The sequence below is a fragment of the Rissa tridactyla genome, chromosome 2 (assembly GCF_028500815.1).
Source record: "Rissa tridactyla isolate bRisTri1 chromosome 2, bRisTri1.patW.cur.20221130, whole genome shotgun sequence".
Taxonomy (NCBI): domain Eukaryota; kingdom Metazoa; phylum Chordata; class Aves; order Charadriiformes; family Laridae; genus Rissa; species Rissa tridactyla.
This window is the reverse complement of record NC_071467.1, coordinates 109,987,848-110,007,567: the sequence shown is the minus strand read 5'-3', so window position 1 is coordinate 110,007,567 and position 19,720 is coordinate 109,987,848. Positions and strand designations below refer to the sequence as shown.

At 45.3% G+C, this 19,720-nt stretch overlaps 1 protein-coding gene across 2 annotated transcripts in view; it reads right to left on the bottom strand.

Moving 5' to 3' along the window:
* The window catches only part of EGFR (epidermal growth factor receptor), a 167,111-nt gene extending 154,029 nt beyond the window's left edge, over positions 1-13,082 (bottom strand). For both annotated transcript variants that reach the window (XM_054189747.1, XM_054189748.1), the window contains exon 1: positions 12,715-13,082. In XM_054189747.1, the coding sequence (XP_054045722.1) occupies positions 12,715-12,820 (106 nt within the window). In that variant the 5' untranslated portion in view covers positions 12,821-13,082. The remainder of the gene's footprint in view (positions 1-12,714) is intronic.
* Positions 13,083-19,720: the final 6,638 nt, after the last annotated feature.

Here is a 19,720-nt window from a genome sequence, read left to right as displayed (position 1 = left end):
CGCCTGTGCTCCACACACGGGACTACGGCTTCAGGTGTAAACCTACCCCAGCCCAGGTGAGAGAGTTCTCAGCAGTCACAGCAATTGCAGATCTGACCTATTAATTTTCAGCTGACAGTATTTTTATTTTTTTTTTTTAATTTGAGTTATTACACCATGAGACCGAAAGTCTTATTTTATATAATTACATAAACACAATTGATGGTAGCAATTTATTCCAGGGGCTGAAGATGTTCACTGGCAATCTAACAATGGAGGGAATTATTGCTGACAATTTCACAAAAGCTTTTATCAAAGTTTATGGGCCATTAAGCCCAACAGTGCGATTACCAGTACGATATCATCACTCTCAATAGTACCATGTTGGCCCAGAACAATCCATTTTCTAATCCTGTCTGTTATAACTAGTCTGTTTACTCAGAAGTCATATGCTTGCTATTTCTGAAATGATCCAAGTCTGAAATAGTATTTGAGTTTAGTTCATAGACAGGATCCAATCAGTACCATATTAAACCAGGAGAGCATAGCCCGAGCCCTTTCCAAGCGCCCATAACTAATTCAGATTTTCTCTTCATATGACGAAATACAAAATACAGATGTTAGCTGAGCATGTAAGCATACATACATTAAATTCCATGATACGCGGAGGCAGCTCTGAGAAACAGGCAACACAATATATTGTGTAAAAAAAAAAAAGGGAATATTTCTCCCTAGAATCTCAGAGAATTCAGTTCTTGACTTGAGCTTGGCATTGGCACCTTCCATGTCCTATGTTATCAGGAATTAGTTTGGTTCCTAATAACTAATGACCAGACACAAAAAGAAATCGAGAAGGTGTTAATTAGCTATTTTTACTCTTAATTCACCGAATACCACATGCTCATTGATGCACACCAGACCGCTGCTGTTCAAATCAAGACGACCCTCATTTAGAAAAAGGGTCTGTTCTTCCTTTTTTGCGCTTGACAAATCTTTTAAGTGTCAGGGAGAATTACCCACACATACTGATGGGAGCGTCTTACACACTGGTGAACACCAACTTCCACGGTGCTGGATTAGTTCATCTACCATAGACAACTGTGATAAAGTGATGCTGCCTAAGGGATCTGCCTCATTAAGGAGGGAAAGAGAGAACAAGAGCGGCTCTGAAATAATAAAATCATTAACGAGAGCACCTTGCAGAGCTTATTAGGTAGAAGCAGACTGGCAATACCATTGCTCAACACTTAATTACTTTTTGAAGACCAGATGGAAATGAGACAGCGTTTCAATGACAAACCCTTCAAATCCCATGCGAAACGAGAAATATCAAACCAATACATTAATTGGGCATGTGTCCTAACACAGATCTTAGGAAACGATCAGATCCTACCAGATAACTGAAGATGTTGAAGTTTTGACTTCACCTCCTACTGCAGACGCCCTCGTTGCAAGTGGTCAAATTAGGAATTACAAATGGAAGGGATGACATTTTTCCTTTTCCACTGAATTAAGACTGCTGCAACTCAACTACTTTCCCTCAACTACTTCTTCCAGACCATGTGGAAGCCAACACGCAACATGAGCGTGACTTGCACGTTTCCCTTTCTGGATGTGCAGTGAAATACTTGTCCCTGCTCCCACTCGCAAAGACTGAACTTCTGCCATTAATTTTGGGGAAGCGATAACAGCATCAACACCTACCTAGATGTTACAACCACAACAACAAAAGCAAAGCGCGGCGCTTCTGTTCTTCTTCTGTTCTTTTGTTAACATTACCACAGGTCTCCGTTGGGAAAGACATGGATCAGTACCTGAGGGAGGGGAGATGGGGCTGTTACTGCTTTTTCTGACAGCTCGTTTTTCAGGGAGTGACTTCTCTCCTTTAGGCTGCCTCTGAAAACGAAGTCACACTGCCACCACTTTCCAACCCTCAGCAAACACCAAGGGCCCCACATCCTACACGCTGCTCTGCGGTACAAAACCCCTGTTCATGTGGAGATCCAATACCTTAAATTATGGTCTAACTCTGAGAAAGCAGCTTCCAGAGTCAGGATTTTGCCCGCTGACACTTCTGTTTCCAAAAAATTGGTTTGTTTTGTTCTGGTTTCATTGGTTTTTCACTTGGGGTTTTCTGTTTGTTTTTAACAGGTTGTTGGTCTGTTTCTTTTTTTTTAAAAAAAAAAAATAAAAAAGGAACAGACTTGGTGCAAAAGTAGTCTGAAGAGCAGCAAAACAAACTGAACCCTGTTCAACAAGTGAGAATGTCAAGTTTCCATTCATGAGAAACAGGCTGCAATAAAAACGGAGGAGAAAAACAACCACTCCACACATGTAACAGCTTTTGCCTAAAGGCACTTTCTGTTCAGCAGTTCCCAACAATGTCGTGCCAAACAGTGATAGGCTCTCACTCAGGGACTCGAGGACATCTCCCTCCCTTTTTTGTGGGGGAAGGTTTCCTTGTCTTCAAGTGCTCAGTAGATGATCTCTGTACCTCCAGATTTAACAAATGAGGAGCAAGCTTGTCAAACATTAGTCTCATCTGCTCTTCGCCCAGCTTTCCCTTTCCAGTGATTAAAGGGAATGAAGAAGGACTTTTTTCATTTTCAGCTTCCAAAGTCATAGTTTGTGCAAAGTTCACCACCAACACCTTCAGGTAGGAGAACCGGTAACTTCCCCTCACAGCAGAAACTGTGATCGCATATGCAAAACGGTATTTTTATCTGGCACCGAAGATCTGGTATCCTCATTATTTTGAAAGGCTCTTTTATCAAATAGGTATCCCTAGTGTCTCACACATCTTTTATGTTATATTAAGTGAAAAAGTTGGAAAGAAACACGATACCAAAATTTTCTCCTGAATAAAACAGATGATCATCTGGCCAGTAGGTCCCCAAAACTTAACTATTCTCCATATCCCCAAAGCGCACCATCAGCCAGGGCTGCTCATTGCCTTTGATAGCTTAGGGTGTACTTTCTTAAATTAACCAACAGTGCTTTGTACATGGTATAACCAGTTATGACAGAGTAGTAAAGTGACCATTTTTTTTTTTTAAATACTACTTTCACAATGCCAAAACCACACGGGATTTTTCAATTGCATAATACAGCTACTTAAATTTAAGACAAACTAAAAAATAACAACATTAGGAAACAAAAGCCAAGAAGACCTTTTCTTCGCTGTTCCTCTACGCCGAATTAAGATGCTCTCGTCACAAGTCCAAACTCACCAGCAGGAGTTGGAGGTGAACCATGAAGCACGTCCCCTTGGAAACACTGAGGATAGCGCGTAATCCATGAGCACATCTGAGAAAAGGAGTTTTCCAAATCTCTGGTTATGGCACATCCGTTGGAGTTGATGGCCCAGGAAGACACGAAGGAAAGCTAAGACTGCAGCAAATTGCAAATGTTTGGGAAGAACCTGCTTAAGAATCCTCCCCTACAATTAAAGAAAACGAAGGTGCACTTGGCGAGGTGACTCCTTTTCCCTGTTAAGTATCTGCTTGTGGAAAATTAGTAAGAAAACATAACTCTTGAAGATACAGCACAACGCCACCTGCACAAAACAAATGTGTATCTCATTTTAATGTAAGCTTTGGTTAAGTGGCTTGTGTTGAAATGCCACCTAGCATTCCAAGTGTAACCCAACTTAATCATATCTATTGAAAACCACATAATAAATAACATGAAATATTCAGCATGCCATCCTAATTGCAGAGGTTGTCTCATTTACTAGAAGTCATTTATTTATTCAAATGACTTGAACTACGTGATTCAATCTGAATCATGGGAACTAGTTACTGATTTGTGGAAACAGCCTCTTACTTCTTTGCTAAAGGCATTGTTGAAATAACTGACCCAACTGCTAAAACAAGCTTCTTCCTTGAACCCTGCCTCCTTCCTTAGTCTTACCTCCCGAGTGAACTTCAGAAAACAGGATTGTTCTACAAAAGCATTTTGAAATTAAGAATTTAAAAAAAAACCAAAAAAACAACAAACCCAACCCTGAATTACACGCAATGAAAGAATGGTATTTCCAAGATGACAGAATTGCTTAGCAATAGGGAATTGTGCAGGGAACCATTATTGCACTTTGCAGAATTTAAGTACACAGCTCTCAAAAAGAAATGCTTAATACCTCAGACATGAATCAAATTCAACTTTCAGATGTGTATGTATGTCTCTCAGATCTTAATGGGGGTGCGTGTGAATACATATCCCCAGACAGAAGCAGCTACAGTCTTTTTTTGTTTGGGTTTTTTTGGTTTTCTTAAGTTAGGCCTTGAAAATATGAAGCTTGCCATCACAACTGTGCCGTAGCCATGCAGAAAGCATAATTTAGGAAACAATTCAGACTTTACATCTGCTTACACCCAACCTTGATTTGCAGCTACTGTCTCACGCCACTGTTATTTCAGGAGGTGCTGGGGTTTCCCCCGGGGCGGTGGAACAAGGGGCCAGGCAGGAATGAGAACGTTTCGGTCACAAGGAGCCAAGCCAGATGCACGCCACCATAGGTCACCTCATCCCAGGCTACGGCCAACCTCCGTCAAGGGACACGTCCCCAGGGAAGGACAGGCAGAAGGGCCTTCAGGAAAGAGGGGAAACGATGCTCTGTGTGAGGCGTCGTTTCAAAGCTGGCAAATAAGCCCTGAGCAGGATGTTGGTTACCTTCAACTCCAGGCAGTGTTTATCATTGGCTTGGGCATGGGACAAGAGGCCAAAAATCCTGGCAGGCAGCTTCACCAGCGGCCAGCTGTGTTGCCTCAGGCAACCATTCAAAGCCTCCGTGGCTCTGATCCTGTAGCTCCTGATAGGTAAAAATAATACTTTTCCCTACTTAGGAGAAGGGCCGCGTAAGCTTGCTGTGCCCCAGTGCCAAGAGCGGCTGATTTCCAGGGCTCTTCTGGTTATCTTCACATTTACTGCTGAATCTGGCGACGGGAAGGCAGGAATTACGGCACGGCGTTTTGATTACCAAACGCACACAAACCCCATTCCCACAAACTGATAATTTCCTTCTCGTAAAAGCCAGAGTTAAAATACTACTATCCTGTCATCAAGACAGCTGGTTTATATCCTCTCCTCCTTCCTTCCACATCTTCCCCGGAAAACATCCCGCCTGACGTGGTCCCTGCCGACTCACCCAGCACCATGAGGAGCCGTCTACCCCAAGAGAGCCATTCTGGAAAAACCACCTTTGCTGGTCCTGCATGTATTTATTATTTTTTTTATTTTTTTTTTTATTTTTTTTTTGGTTTGGGATGGAGGGCGCTGGCAAATCCACCGCTTTTCCAAGGAGCTGGAGGGTACCCCTGAGGAGTCTGCCCGCCCTTCACATGGCACCTTTGCAAGGTAGAGGAACCAGAGAGCGGTAACCGCTCGAAGGAGGTGAGGAGGAGAAGGCTTTTCACCCACACAGCAGCGCTGCCGGCCCTTGGGGCATTGCTACTGCTCGGCAGCTTTCACCTCGCCTGCCCAAAGCCCCGGCCCATCTGCTTCTGCGCCTCAAGCGAGGACCTGCAAATCTCCAGCTCCTCCTCCTCTGGATGGAGGTCAGCAAGGTACGACAAAGGCACCAAACATACGGAGGCCAGGGAGATAATGGATACCATGCTTTTTTATTATTTATTATTATCAATAATAATAATTCTCATTATTTTATTATGTCTATTATCACTTTGATGTTTTCGTTATTATTTTATTGTTTTTATTATTCTCTGATGAAAATGGAAATGCCATCACGACCATTTCAGACTGCATTTCTCTCTCGACTTGACATTCGGAGCGTTGCTTTTCTCACGTATCTAAATGACAGCCTGTCCCACCCCCAAAACCTGAAGTTTTTCAGGGAGGAGTGACGGAGGGAATTGAAGTAAATTCATTAATTTGAGCCAAACTCAGCAAACATGCCTTGGTCAAAAAAAAAAAAAAAAAAGAGTGGGAGGGAGGCGTAAGAAAATTAAGTGGTGCTCTGGTATTTTCAAAATAAACCTGCAAATTTTCATTTCAAACGGCATTTCATTTTCCTTCTTACCCAACTTAAAAAGAAAAGAAATGGTCTCAGGTTAAATTTAATCTTCCAGATTATCTTAAAACAGGTTTTTTTGGTTGGTGTTTTGTTGTTGGGTTCCCCCCCCACCTCCCCCTTCACTTCACTAAAACCACCCCGACATATTTGTTTCAGTTTGACTAGAAGTTATTCTTTTTTTCCAATTTTTTTTTTTTTTTTTTTTTTTTGCTTCGACCGCTGAAACAAACAAAACCCACCCATGATGTGATGCACTCGAATAGCAAGACATGCATGCGAACACGTAGATGTTTACTTTCATGTACGCAGATGTGCTGGGCAGGAGAAGGCACGCTGGCAGGAGGAGGAACCTTGCATCTGCCTTGCATGGATCCGTCAACAGCCAAAACACACTTTGCATTAAAACTTCAAAACGAAAGCTCACACGCCTTTACGGGCTACATAAATCCAGTGCTGCTCCCTCCTAGATTGCTGGGAGATTGCCTTCTGTTCTTAAAAAAAAAAAAAAAAAAAAATTAATAAAAATTAAGTAGTAAATGTACTTCTTAGCTCAATGGCCAACCCACACGGCCTCGTCTTTTCACTCTGGTCATCAGAAAGTTCTCCTGTTCAAACACACAATCTCACAAGTGGGTTTTTTTTCATACTTCTCCCCTGCGAGCAGCCCTCAGTAACATTACTAAAGCACAGAGAGCACGAGACCCACACCTACACATTCCCCCTACGAGACAAACTACGAGGGCACGTTATAGCTCTCAAATTAAAAAAAAAAAAATCCTGCTTCAGCAGGGATAGACATTTATTTTGGTACAACTTCTCTGTACATGGAGTACATCTTTTTTCTTTTTTTTTTTTTTTCTTTCTTTTTTCCCCTTCCACATTTCGCTCAGGAATGACTTCTGCTGCCCATATTCATGCCAAATGTTCTGTAACTATTTCTGAAGGCAAAAAAAAAAATAAAAAAAAAATACACTATTACTCAATACTGTTAGGTCAGCAGAATTCAGCACTAAAAAAAGAAGTATTACAGTCCTGTTTGCTATAGTTGGAAGCCAAGAAGTAACACGTCAAAAACCAGAATGGGCAGGAATACTACTAGATCTTATGCTGCACCTACTAATACAGCGTTCCTGGAAGTGAAGGGGCGCAGGAGAAGGTCAAATCGACAGGTATGTAACAGGGTCAGCACGTATTGTACCAGGCTAAATAACTATCAGAGTCCGCACAAAAGATCACGCAGTGGATTCCCCTTCTGCGTACTGTTAACTCCTGGGGAAAAAAAAAAAAAAAAAAAGAAAAAAAACCCAAACAAACACAAAACACCTGAACGGTTTCTACCCCCACCTACACAATGCTGGTAAATCCATAGTGCTGGCTCCCCACATCCTCATGCATTTCACAAGCTCTCCAGAGCCAACAGGCATGAACGGCAGCGGTCCTCAGGAATGGAGAACTTCTGATGAGCCGCATCCAACACAGCTTTTATCCCACCCTTGTCACCCAGACCCGGGGACATTTGCCATTGCATCAGCCTCATCCAAAGAGGGCATCCCCGAGGCGAGGGCCCGTCTGCTAATCCCTCCTCATTATTCCCGCTCTCCCGCTGCTCCATGAAGCAGCGGCTCCCGCTCAGCCATCGTCCCCAGCACAGGCGCTGGCTGAAGCGCTGCTTAGGACCCAGAAAGGCAAATTCTGCACTAAACTTTTTTTTTTTTTTTTGCCAACTGCACTTAACGGCAAGACGTGTTTGCTCAAGCTAACCTCGAGGCGAGAGTAAGGCAGGTGACCATCCCCGTCACAGCTATAACTGCTGCTTGAGTATTCATCGGAGGCTACGCACCTTCTACAACGGCTACGGAGCGAATCCGGGAAACGAAAAGCAAGAACGCGCCTTCCACTGAGGAGCAAAATAAAAGCGCTGCTGCCTTTCCTAATAACCTCCCCTTTCTGCTAAAACCAGGAAAATCCTAGCTGGATTGAGCGGGATTCCTGCGCCAGCTGAGCCCCGACCAACAAAATTGCGTTTTTCCCTAGCAGGTGCGCAAGGAGAGCAGTAAAGCAGGCTGGAGTTTTGAGAAATTGTGAACACAAATAGAAGCTGCCTAATGCAATTCGCGTATTTCCAGAATAACAATTGCTCTAGCTAGCAGGTCATCTTTTTACAGAATAAGACCTCACCCTATTTTGAATAGTCGAAATTAAAGAGGTTCGTCAGCCGGGTCAGTCCAGCAAGTGCTCCTAATGTAGACTGGCCAGAGGATGCTTTTGCGGGTGCAGCCCATTCTGGCTCCCCCCGGTCAAAGTTCTCCAAGTCAAAGCATTTCTCTGACAGCACAACCACGTTTGCGTTACCCAAGCACTGTTGCCATACAGATCCGAGTGTAACACGAGACTTTACATAAATTGTCATACCTGTAAACACCAGTGCTTATAACATAACATGCCGACAAGTACTTTTGAACGTACGTTAGTTCTTTCTGGGATACTCCACTCACACACGCGGGGTGACTGTACCCTCTGATGCACACATGCTACCGAAACTTGGACTAATCCAGGAGTTTGTGGCAATATCAACAGTTTCTATGCCAAACCATTCCACGGAGGTACTGTCATCCTCCCTAAAATGAAGCAAACCTTTCACTAGGCTTGTTTCTGAAGAGGTATTAAGCAAAGGCAGATTGTGCTCAAGGAAGATAAGGACACCTTCTGAAGGAACTGGTTTGGCTAGTCAGCTATCTTGCTGCTAAAGCTAGCATATCCCAGTGATTTCAGCGATACATGGATACCCAAATGCAAAAGTCAGCCCTGAGGACCATAATGGCATTGTGCGACACTCCCTGAAAGTCGTTCTCTAGAAATTAACAAATAAATTACAACGGACTACTCTGATTGTAAAGTCTCCAGGGCATTGATCTTGATTTCTTGATTCATCTGCAAATCTCTTAATATACTCTTGATGCAAGAAATAACACATTTGTATTTACCACTATCGCTCCCGCGTGTAGTTTGCTCATCACAAACACAGACTTTGCTGAGAGGCCCGTCTCTTTTGTGGCATTTTGCACGTAGTCACACAGATTGCCCAAATTAAGGAGGTGACTGCTGGCACTTTACTTTCCCTTCTCCGCTTATGAGAAAATGACCTTAACGATGGGAGGATTTGTGTTTTGTTCTTAATCACTCACACCTTGAGGCACCGGAGTGAGAGCAACTCTATAGCAAAGGCTACTTATTTAATAATATTATTTCACCAAACCGGATTGTATCAGTATGTAAGTTTCCACATCACTAACTGCACTCAGTGCCAAGGCTGCACAGATTTATTTTAGTTACCGAATCCGAAGAAGTTCGGTCATTTACCAAGGAAAAAAATAAATAAATAAATGGGTGCATACAGACAAGACCTTAGATAATACACAAATACCTGCACACGCACCACGCACATTTGCTCGCGTCTCCATGCAGAAAACTCCACTTGCATCAGTGATGATACGAAGACAGGAATGACAAACCAGCGTACCAGCAACGCCGGTACTGCAACAGGAGCACGAGATGTCCTTCACCTGAGACCCGGTGCCTGGCACTAGGCAGGCAGAGGACACCGATGACCCCTCGGCCAAGCTGCAGATGTGCAGGCAGCCGCCTGCGCCTGGGAGACCCCCCCGCCACGCTCCTTCCCACAGCAGCCCCATTCCACTGGGATCTCTGCTCCCACGGAGCAGAAGCCGGGTTACACTGGAGAGCATCTCAAAAGGCACTGGATGCCCGGGCATAACCGGATCCAGCCCTACACGGTCCACAAAGATTAGTCTACTTGTATACATCCGTTGCAAGTCGGTATGGGATAATATACAGCGCAGAACCTATAAAACAATGTAAAGGGCAGCAATACATAACAGCAGCACACAAGTGGCCCCCAGATAAACACTGCCTGGGATATTAGATGGAGCTTTTTCCTTTCACATGAAAATGAACACTTCAGCATCCTAAAGGAGCTTCCTTTTCCGTTGTTTTTCAGAAAGCCGTGTAAGACACCAGGTACACAAGGCCACCGCAGACACCGAGCTGCCCAGCGTGCTCGCACGCAGCTCCCAATATAGAGCAGGGCGCTCCCATCCCACAACGGCGGCAGCTACAGATCAAAACTAGAGATATAAAACCAATATATAGCAACAAAAAAGCAGTTTGCTTAACTGTACCGCTGTCACTGACACACAAAACTGGACACGGGTCAAGTGCATTCTGCGTTTGTGCCATGCCGGCTGTCACAGGGATTTATCTCAGGTATCACCGAACAGGCCATCCGGGGTACATTAATGGAAATCCGGATTAGTTCCACTGTGGTTAATCTGGGTCAACATCAGAGCAGGTAGACAGAGACAGGTATCGATTCCTGTGAGTGTACTTCAGTTTCCAGCAATGCCATTTGGTTCTGGAATATGCACATCTTAATGACTACGGCGTTACAACTAAACCAGTTCTCTCTCATCCATATTCAAAGAACTCATTCAACAATTTTGGGAAAAGACACAATTGTATTTAAATCTCCAGTCAAACATTATGTTGATCAGATTTTACAGGTTGATGCTGACGTTCTTCTAACAAAACCAACATTTCAACATTTTCCCAGGTTTTTCTTTTCTTTTTTTTAAAGATCTCCTCTTTTTGGTAATAGAGCAAATCAGATTGAAATTTTTAAAGGTGTAATTTCATACGCCATTTGAACTTCTAAAGTCCACACAACTTGATCTTAAAACTCAAGAGCGTTGCACATATTTATTACTTCAAGTATTACTCTGAATTCTGATGCTGGGTCCAAGGAGGCAGATCCCCAACATACCCTGATGCTCTATTACCTGTTGGACCTGTGGCTTCAAACCAGCATCTCACAATCCTCAAATGCCGCTTTATTTTGTACCCCGACTTATTTTCATGCTCATCTTCAAGCGTGAGGAGAAACTAATAAGGACCAATCAATCGATTCACGCTTCCGGGAAAAATTCTTCTGTCTTCACCTCTGCCACTGAGCCTCCAGCTCTCCTCAGAGGAACAGTTACTTGCTAAGAGAACATACTGAAAATAATCTCTGATGGGTTTATCACTTAGCTGTTGATTATTTAGTAATCCTCAAATAACCGGTACCCTCATAAGTGTATGAGACTAACATACACATATGTGTATGAGAATAACATAAACACTATAAACAAAGTATTTTACCCTCACGGTCTATATATCCTACAGGGCATGTGCACCTGAGACTGCATCTCAAAAGACTTTTAAACACAAGCACGGAGTCACCTTGCTTCTCATCATTTTCAAAGGGTGAGGGAAGCGGTGGAAAAAAAAAAAAAAAAAAAAAAAAAAAAGGAAAAGAAAACCGGGAAAGAAAGACTGCCCATGTTACATCAACAACAGGTATGAACTTGATTCCTGGAACAAGAGAATCTCCACTTTTTGAAGGTTGTGCAACTAGTTCTTTTGGACAGGGTGTTTCTGCCTTTCAGGAGGGTTTTACTGTCCACAGTCACGAAAGACTAACTCAGTCACTTTAAGCCACGCATCAGCCCTTCTAAAAGCTATTAATTCTCATCTCCCGCTTTTTCTTTAAAAAGAAAGAAAGGGTAAAAAAACAAAGCAAAACAAAACAAACAGAACCCCCAAAACAAACCCAACCAAATCCGCATTTTTTTGCTGGCTGGCAGATTTCCAAGATAAAGAGGACTGCACTCTGCCTGGAACAGCAGCAGCCGGGGCCTGGCTCTCCAAACTCACAAAAGAGAACACCACAGACGGAGAGCAAGAGGGGGAAGGAGAAAAAAAAAAAAAGAGAGGAAAAAAAAAAAGAAAAAGCGACGGATCTGACCAGCTAGAAACGTTTTCTCACCCTTTAAACCAGCAACCCCCCAAAACCCACCAACCCACCCCAGCGGCGCCCGCTCCGCGCCGTTCCCACGCACCCGCCGCGCCGGGCGGTCACTGCCGGGGGTGACAGCGCCGGCGGAGCCGCGGCGGCTTCTCCACGCTGGGTCGGGCGGGGGTAAATCGCTCCTTTTCCTTTTTTTTTTTTTAATAACTGGGCAACCAGAACCCACATGAAGTTTCTCTTTTTTCCACGCCCCCCCCCTTCCCAGGTGCATTTTTTTTTTATTATTTTAATTTTTGTTTGGAACAGGACAAGCGGAGGTGCCCAGGTCAAGGCGACAGGCGGGGGTTACCGGAGCGGCGCTCGCTCCCGGGGGTCGCCCGGCTCTTCCCCGCCGCCACCGAGGGGGTAGCGGCAGCGGCTGAGCCCCAACAAGGCAACGCGGGAAGGGAAGGGGGGGAAGAATGAAAAAAAAAAACCCAAAACCCACGAAAGGAGAGAAGCACGAGCGATGAGATGTGCCAAGGCTTATTCCCTTTTATTTCCTCCACCCCCACAAAAGAAAATAAGCCTAGAATCAGGAAGTCAGAGCTGCGTGATCGCTGCTATAGGTTTGGGGGTTTTTCCCCCCTTTCTCCTCTCTCTCTTTTTTTTTTTTTTTTTTTTTTTTTTTTTTAAGGAAAGAAGTAGTTGGGACTTTCCCTCCGCCGCTCCCCGCGGGAGGCCGCGGCGCGCCGCCGCCCGCAGCCCGGCTTCCCACGGGGGAGCAGCCGGCAAAACGGCGGCGGGACGCCCGGGGGAGCACTCCTCCCCGCGCCCCCCATCCCCATCCCCATCCTACCTTTCTTTTCCTCCACGGCGGAGCAGAGGGCGACGCGCCCCAGCAGCAGCACCAGGACAGCGGCCCCGCGGGGCCCGGCGGCGGCGAGGGGGCTGCGGCCGCCCATGCTGCGGGACCGCCGCTGCCTCCCGAGGGCTGGGGAGGGGGGGAAGTGTGCTGGTGAGTGTCGGACGGGACGGAGGTTTCCGCGGAGCCGCTCCTCTCCTTCCCTCCTCTTCCTCTCCCGCGGATCAGCTCCTCGCCGCCGCTCTGCCCTGCGCGGCTCCGCGCAGCATGCTTGGAGGGCGGCCGTCGAGGGCTCCGCGCACACGTGCGTGCCCCCCCACCTCCGCTGCGGGCGGGCTGCTGCCTTCCTCCTCCTCCTCCTCCTCCCTCTGCTCCTCCTGTTGCTGGGGGTTGCGCAGGGGCTTGCGGAGCGGCTGTAGCCGGCTGCGGGACGGGGCGCGCCCGGCTGCGCTCTCCGCCCGGCCGCGGAGCGCAGGGGCTCCCTCTGGGGACGCCGAGGAGGAGGAGGATGGGGCGGGAGCAAGGAGGAGGAGGAACTCGGCGGCGCCTTCCCCGCCCAGGTGGGGAAGGGGCGGACCCGCCACCTGTCCCGGGATGTGGGGTGAGAGGAGGGGTGGGTGGGGAGAGAGTAGTTTAGCGGCCCCTCCTTGCTCGGGACGGTGCGGGGGGAGGTGGATGCTCCGCTCCCCGGCGGTAGCTGCCGAAGGCACGGGTGTGCATTCGCGCCGCTACTCGCAAAAAAAGCGGCGCGGCCCCGGCACAGCCTCCACCCGCCCACCGGTGTCCCCTCCCGGGGAGGGGACCGCGGCTGTGCGGGTACCGGAGGGACTTGCAGCAGAAACCCTGTCCCGTCCTGCCCCCCCACCCCCCCGGGGTCCCCGCAACCCCCCCCCCCACCCAGGGAGGGGAGTGCGGGCAAGGAAGGGCTGAGGCGCTTTATCGGGGAGCAGCCGCAGCGAAGCGGCTCCGAAGGCTAAACCCGCTAACCCGCTCCCTCAGGGGCTCATCTCCGGGGGGGAGGCGGGGGGAGCTCTGGCCCTCCTCTCCGCTCCCCCCAAATCAGCGGAGCCCGCTTGGCTGCTCTGCGAAGTGTCCTATTCTCGTTCTGGTCATTTTACCCCCGATGGTTGCAAAGCCATCGGTGTGTGCGCGTGTGAAAAAAAAAGTACACGGTTTCTATGCGTGTTTTAGCGCAAGGATAACGGGGTCGGGATCTGCGGATGCCGCTTCTATTCCCCTGCACCGGCAGTGAGAAAGCGCTCCTTGCTCCGCGTAGCCAGTCGCTTAAATAAACACACAATAATACAAGTGTTCCTGAGGTGCTCCAGGGACATCCGCAGACATGAAAGAGTACGTACGTGGTGCTCCTTCCCCCCCAACATCTTTTCCGCCGGAGAGGCAAAACCAAGGTATTCAGTAAAACACGCTTATGGTTACAATCTCCTTTTTTTTTTAAACAGGCTGCTCCTCTGGAAAGTAGGAGGAAGCACCGTCTTGTCACTCAAGCACGTTAATAGGATGTAGAAGTGTCACTTGTCTGGGCTGGGATCTCTCTGAGTAGATCATGATTCAACATTCAAACTTGTTAAAGGCTGGTGGTAATAAAGCTCTTGTGAAGAGTTGGGTCACACAGTCAATAGGATATGAAGCCTTAGAACTGTTATGATTAATTGGGAACTCCAGAAACAAAGTCCCTAATGACATGAGGTTTGGGAGATTACGCGCTAAATGCCTAAATCTATCACAGGGTGCTGGAACACAATAGATTGCAAAATAGCCACTGAGTGTATCTTGACTTTCCTCTGTGATGCATGTCCTCTGAGAGATGCCTTCCTTCTCTCCTACCAGTCAACTTCCTCTGTACAATCTTTTTTCTGATAGTTTAACTAGTTACTGTCCTAACTAGGCAAAGAAAACCACTGTCCCATTTCCTTATCCTAGCACAAAACCTGACCACATGCCTTTAACCACGTATTATCCCGCCATGCCTGTAATCATTTATTAAGATAAATTGGGTTACAAGTCAGCTTTTGTATGCTGCAGCTGACATTCTGGTTTGATTATATTTTGTAAATAACGTGAATGATGTACTTTGAAGTAAACTCAGACATTAGTAACACCCGAGGAACTCTGTTCCTATGATTGGTTTCGTGGCTGTAACTGCGGGCAGAGTCTGGGCTTACAATACAATATTAATGCAATTTGCTTCAAAGATGCTCGCACAGCGCAGCTTCATAACCATTGTGTGTATATGATTCATTTTTATTTATTTAGACAAATAGGAGGATCTTTAAAAATGAGAGGCCCAGGAAAAAAAGATCAACAACCAGGGAGGGGAGATATGCAAAGCATCCTCAGCACGCACTAATGATTGCAGCTTGCATTATGAGAAAGGAAGCGCAATCAAGACAACCGAGAAATGAACCTCAAATCAGTTCTATAGATAAATACTAAATAAAAACATCTGCCCCTAGAGGTGCATGTTGAGCATCAAGCTGCCACTATGGAAGGCAATGGAGTTTTTAAAATCCACAAAAAGAAAGGATTCAAAGCGACAGTTGAAAAACAAACTAAACAGGGAAAAAAAGAAAACATCTTTCTGCATATGAACTCAGTGGAGAAACTTGTCCAAGTCCTGTCCTAACATGCTTAAAGAACAAACACTTGCTTTGCAGAATTTTTCGTGCAATTGTGATTCTACCGGCTATACTGAGGCAGGAACATTTCATGCTTGCTTCACCTCCCATCACGTACTGCCCTTACGTAAATGCACATAAACCCAAGTATTTGATCCTAAATAAACCCTTCCTTCATTCCCGGCATGATGGGCAAGGGAAGAGCAGGCAAAGTCCCCTTTAAATTTGCTTTCCCACACTGCAGACAGATACCCACTACAGGAGACTCTCATCTGCTGCTGGCAGTGCAGTACCGCTGAAGGGGCTGCGCAGCGAGCTGCCCTGAATTCCGTCCTCCCGCCTTTTTGAGCACAAACATGTTACTTTCATGGCATCTGCGCTCTACTTGCCAAGGTCATGAGATACATAAAGAGGCTCTAAGACTGAGGTTTGAGATGCTTGTGATCACAGGGAGGGCTTCCAGACCTTTTTTACGCAGCCGAACAATTTCTGAAACAGTTTGAATTCAAACACGACGTTTTCCCCAAACAGCTGGTCGCATACCCAGTCACTGCCTTTGGTATAACTCCTTTGAAGCTAATGTAACTACATGAATTTTGCCAAGGGCATGCAATATTCATATTACAGAACTTTTATTACCAGCTGCATGCGTGCATGGATCAAAGGGCATGGGACAAAGGCCAACCTTTTGACCACCGGTTTTTAAATTGATAGTTCGCCGTGAGAATATCACATTTAACTTGCTTCAGCTTTCTTTTGACTCGCTTGCTTTATACTACAACTATTATCTCCTGTCTTCTATATATGAAGCGTAAACATGCTGACCCATGAAGTAAGTAAGGTCCGTGTAAGCTGGTAGAGCCTTCACACGAAGAGACTGCTGGATTGCAGCACCGAACTGCAATTGCTCACCACCACTCGCCTGCGCCGCTGAGCCGATTACTTTGCCGCACGCGGAGAGAAGTAACTAATAAGAGGATGAATAATTGATTTCCCTATCAGTGGAAGAAGCAGGATTAATTCTCCTCTCTCTCCCACATTCCCCCAAAACATAATAGAGTCTCAAAATCCTTTCAAGAGTAAAGAAATCCTTGCTGCCGGGTCCTTTCCTTGAATGAGACAAAAAAAAATTTGTTGGTTTTCATTATCCACTGAGAAGTGGGTCAGCATTTGCCCCTCCCGAAAAAAACCATCAGCAACTCTTCCTTGATGGTAACGCAGCTCCCCTCTGCGTGTTGCAAAGGTGAATTTAAAGGGCGGGTTTTTTACTGGACGAGAAAAAATGAAGTAGAGCTGAATTAGCGGGGTTTTACAATCCGGCTTGCTCAGATTTCATTTGCATGGTGTTTGAGATTACGGACGTTGTCGTTTGCGTTGTAGTTTGTATTCTATCACTCCTCGCTGAGGTTTTAAAGCCAGGACTGAGGTAATAATTTATGGAGCTTTATGGCACTTTGCATGTTGAAAACATTGCACAAACATTAACCAATTTATCTTCGCAAATCTCCTGTAAAGCAGGTTAGTAGCTATCATTTCCATTTTATAGATGTAAAATAATTTGCCTTGGGCAGAGTGTTAGTGGCAGAGCTAGGGTTATCACTCAAGAGCTGTTTGTTCTAAACATTGTATTTAGAGCTCCTCGGATCACGCTGCTTCTAGAGAGTGTTCCTGATGAAAATGTATTTTTACACACTCAGATTCTCTCTCTCTTCTCTTAACACTGTTTGTTTGTATAACAAGCACTTAGAAAGGACAAGACCAACACGCACATGGGTGCTGGAATTAAACCTTAATTATAGTAAATTCCACAGTCAGTATTCCAACACGTGACCATGGTGTTATCTCAGGAGGGTTTCTACATGTTTCCTTTTTTTTTTTTTTTTTTTTATGTCCAGGTTTTATCTGTCGTCTCAGTCACCAAGTTCAATGTTGCATGTTCCAGGGAAGTTTCACTTAACTCAGAAACAGACTTCTAAAATGTTTTAAACTCTGATAGGGAGCTCTGATAGTTTTAAACTCTGATAAGCAGCACCAGCTCATTCACTAATGAAAGTAGGCAGCAAAAAAGTAAATACAAAAATAAAAAAGACAATATAAAAATAAAACCTGTGTGGCTGTAGTGTGTTTTAGTACCCAAAGATCTTATTGACACCCATTGCACAGGAGAAAGTGCTACCTATCCTCCAAATTAAGGCTTCTCTTTGAAAAGACCCCCAATTTTTGCCCGGTATAAAGCAGAAAATAAAAAAATAAATTGCTTTGTACATTTTTGATTAACATCTAAAATAATTACAAGAAACAAAAAAAAGGCTGTAGGAAATCCAGTATTGCAGATAAGCGTTACAGTTCATAACATAAACTGAACAATGTTATTAGGGTATTATGGGAATAACTATACCGTATTTACAAAAGTACGCAGTTTTAATTCCCATATAGTCATTATTTCCCCTCTTGCAAAATCTCTGCTGAACTGCTGGGGAACAGGGCATCTCCATTGCCATCTAATAGGTCATTTCAAAGGGTAGAATACATTTCCTGCTTAAACGCATCCATTGCTTTGGCGTTTGTAACAACACGTAGGGACTACTGTGATATCTCACATACTTTAACAAATCCTGAAGACGGGAATTTCTTGCTCTGTTCTTACCTAAGTAAGTTTTGCAGTTTGTATGGGTAAGCACATAAGGACTGATACTGTGATGGAATGAGGTATGTTATATCCAAAATCTTTGTTACTAAACAGTGCCGTGGCTTCCCACATAGCAACAAGATTCTGCCCTATTTCTGTACTTTGGTAGGATGATTTACACTGATATTACTGTGCTACATGTACTCTTTCGCTCAACCAGAAATCATACGTCTCTGTATGACTGTAGCAAACACAATTTGAACATGCTGTCAATAAATCGGATGTCAGTCGAAGTAGAGCCAATGTCACCAGATCATGCCGTATAGTTATTCAAGATTTGTGATGAGTAATGGTAGGTGCCTGATAATGAACGCTAACACAGTTAATTGCATTATTCTCACTGTCTGTTCCGCAAAAGCAATGAAGGAGGTTATACCCTTGCTCACCTAATGCCTGACCCACTGCATAGGCTGCCATAGCCCATGTATGTCCACAGTGATAAAGAGAGGAGGAGAACAAGGCACAAGCCCGTGCCTGAACTTTGCCTTAGGAAGAATAAAAGCGCCCTGAAGCCAAGCTCAAGTGTGGTGGTTGGCTGGGGCTCGTTGTGCTTCCCTTTCCCTTTCCCTTTCCCTTTCCCTTTCCCTTTCCCTTTCCCCTTCCCCTTCCCCTTCCCTTTCCCCTTCCCCTTCCCCTTCCTTCCCTGTAAAGTCCTTTCACCTTCCCCTACCCAGCTCCCACCCGAAGCTCAATACCATGTGCAAATATAGCGAGTGGCTGCTCAAAATACCGTCTCCTTCGGTGTTGGTAGTGCTGCAAAATCTATGGCAAAGCGAGAGTGAGGAGCACTGACAGCCCTGAGTCAATGTGCAAAGAATGTGAGTTGCATCAAGGGTGTGGCTAATGGGGGGGTTTCTTCAGATTCAGCCATCTCCTGCTGTTTGCATCCAAAGCGGACACAGATAGGACCGATAAGAGATTGCAACACCATGATTTGTGATTCTCCTAAACAACTGCAGCTACCAGTCATTATTTGGGCTAGCAAATATAGAAGTCAGCCTTCCCTTATATCCACTCCTCATTTTGCATTATGGAGGTATCTCTACCTTAACTCACTTTTCTACCTCAATTCCTAAATGTTACTCAAATTAAAACACCGACACACAGAGGCTGACTACACTAGTCAACTCAGTATTTTCAGGATCGTTCTCCAGCATGTAAATGAATTGCTGCAGAGCAGCTTGGGCCCACCAAAATGTTAAACTCATTCTCCAGCGTGGTTGCACCCAAATTACCTACTGGGAGCAATCCTTGGCCTCTGCTAACTCTCAAACAGTGTTAGGGAGAACACTAGCCAGCCTAGCCTGGGACTGTTTGTATAAATGAATAGCGCAGATGATGTAGCACAATGTGCAGGAAACACTCCCTGCATAATCGACCAATCCGGGCATGGTCATACCTATTTCCCAATATTTCGAAGTCAGCAGTTCTGTTTCTTATTCACCTCAGCAGGCACACATTCAATAACTAGAATATCTCAGTAGGCAAATTTTCCTTTCTAGCCAAAAAAAGCAAAGATGATCATCAGTTCTTTTCTCCCAGCCCTGTTAAGACAATAACCACCCTAATAATTATAGACACTTCATTGTCTGTTGCTCCTCTGTGGCTCCAGACGTATGCCATTGAAATCATTACCTTGCATTTACCGCGTGAAAACTCGACAGATTTTTCTGTC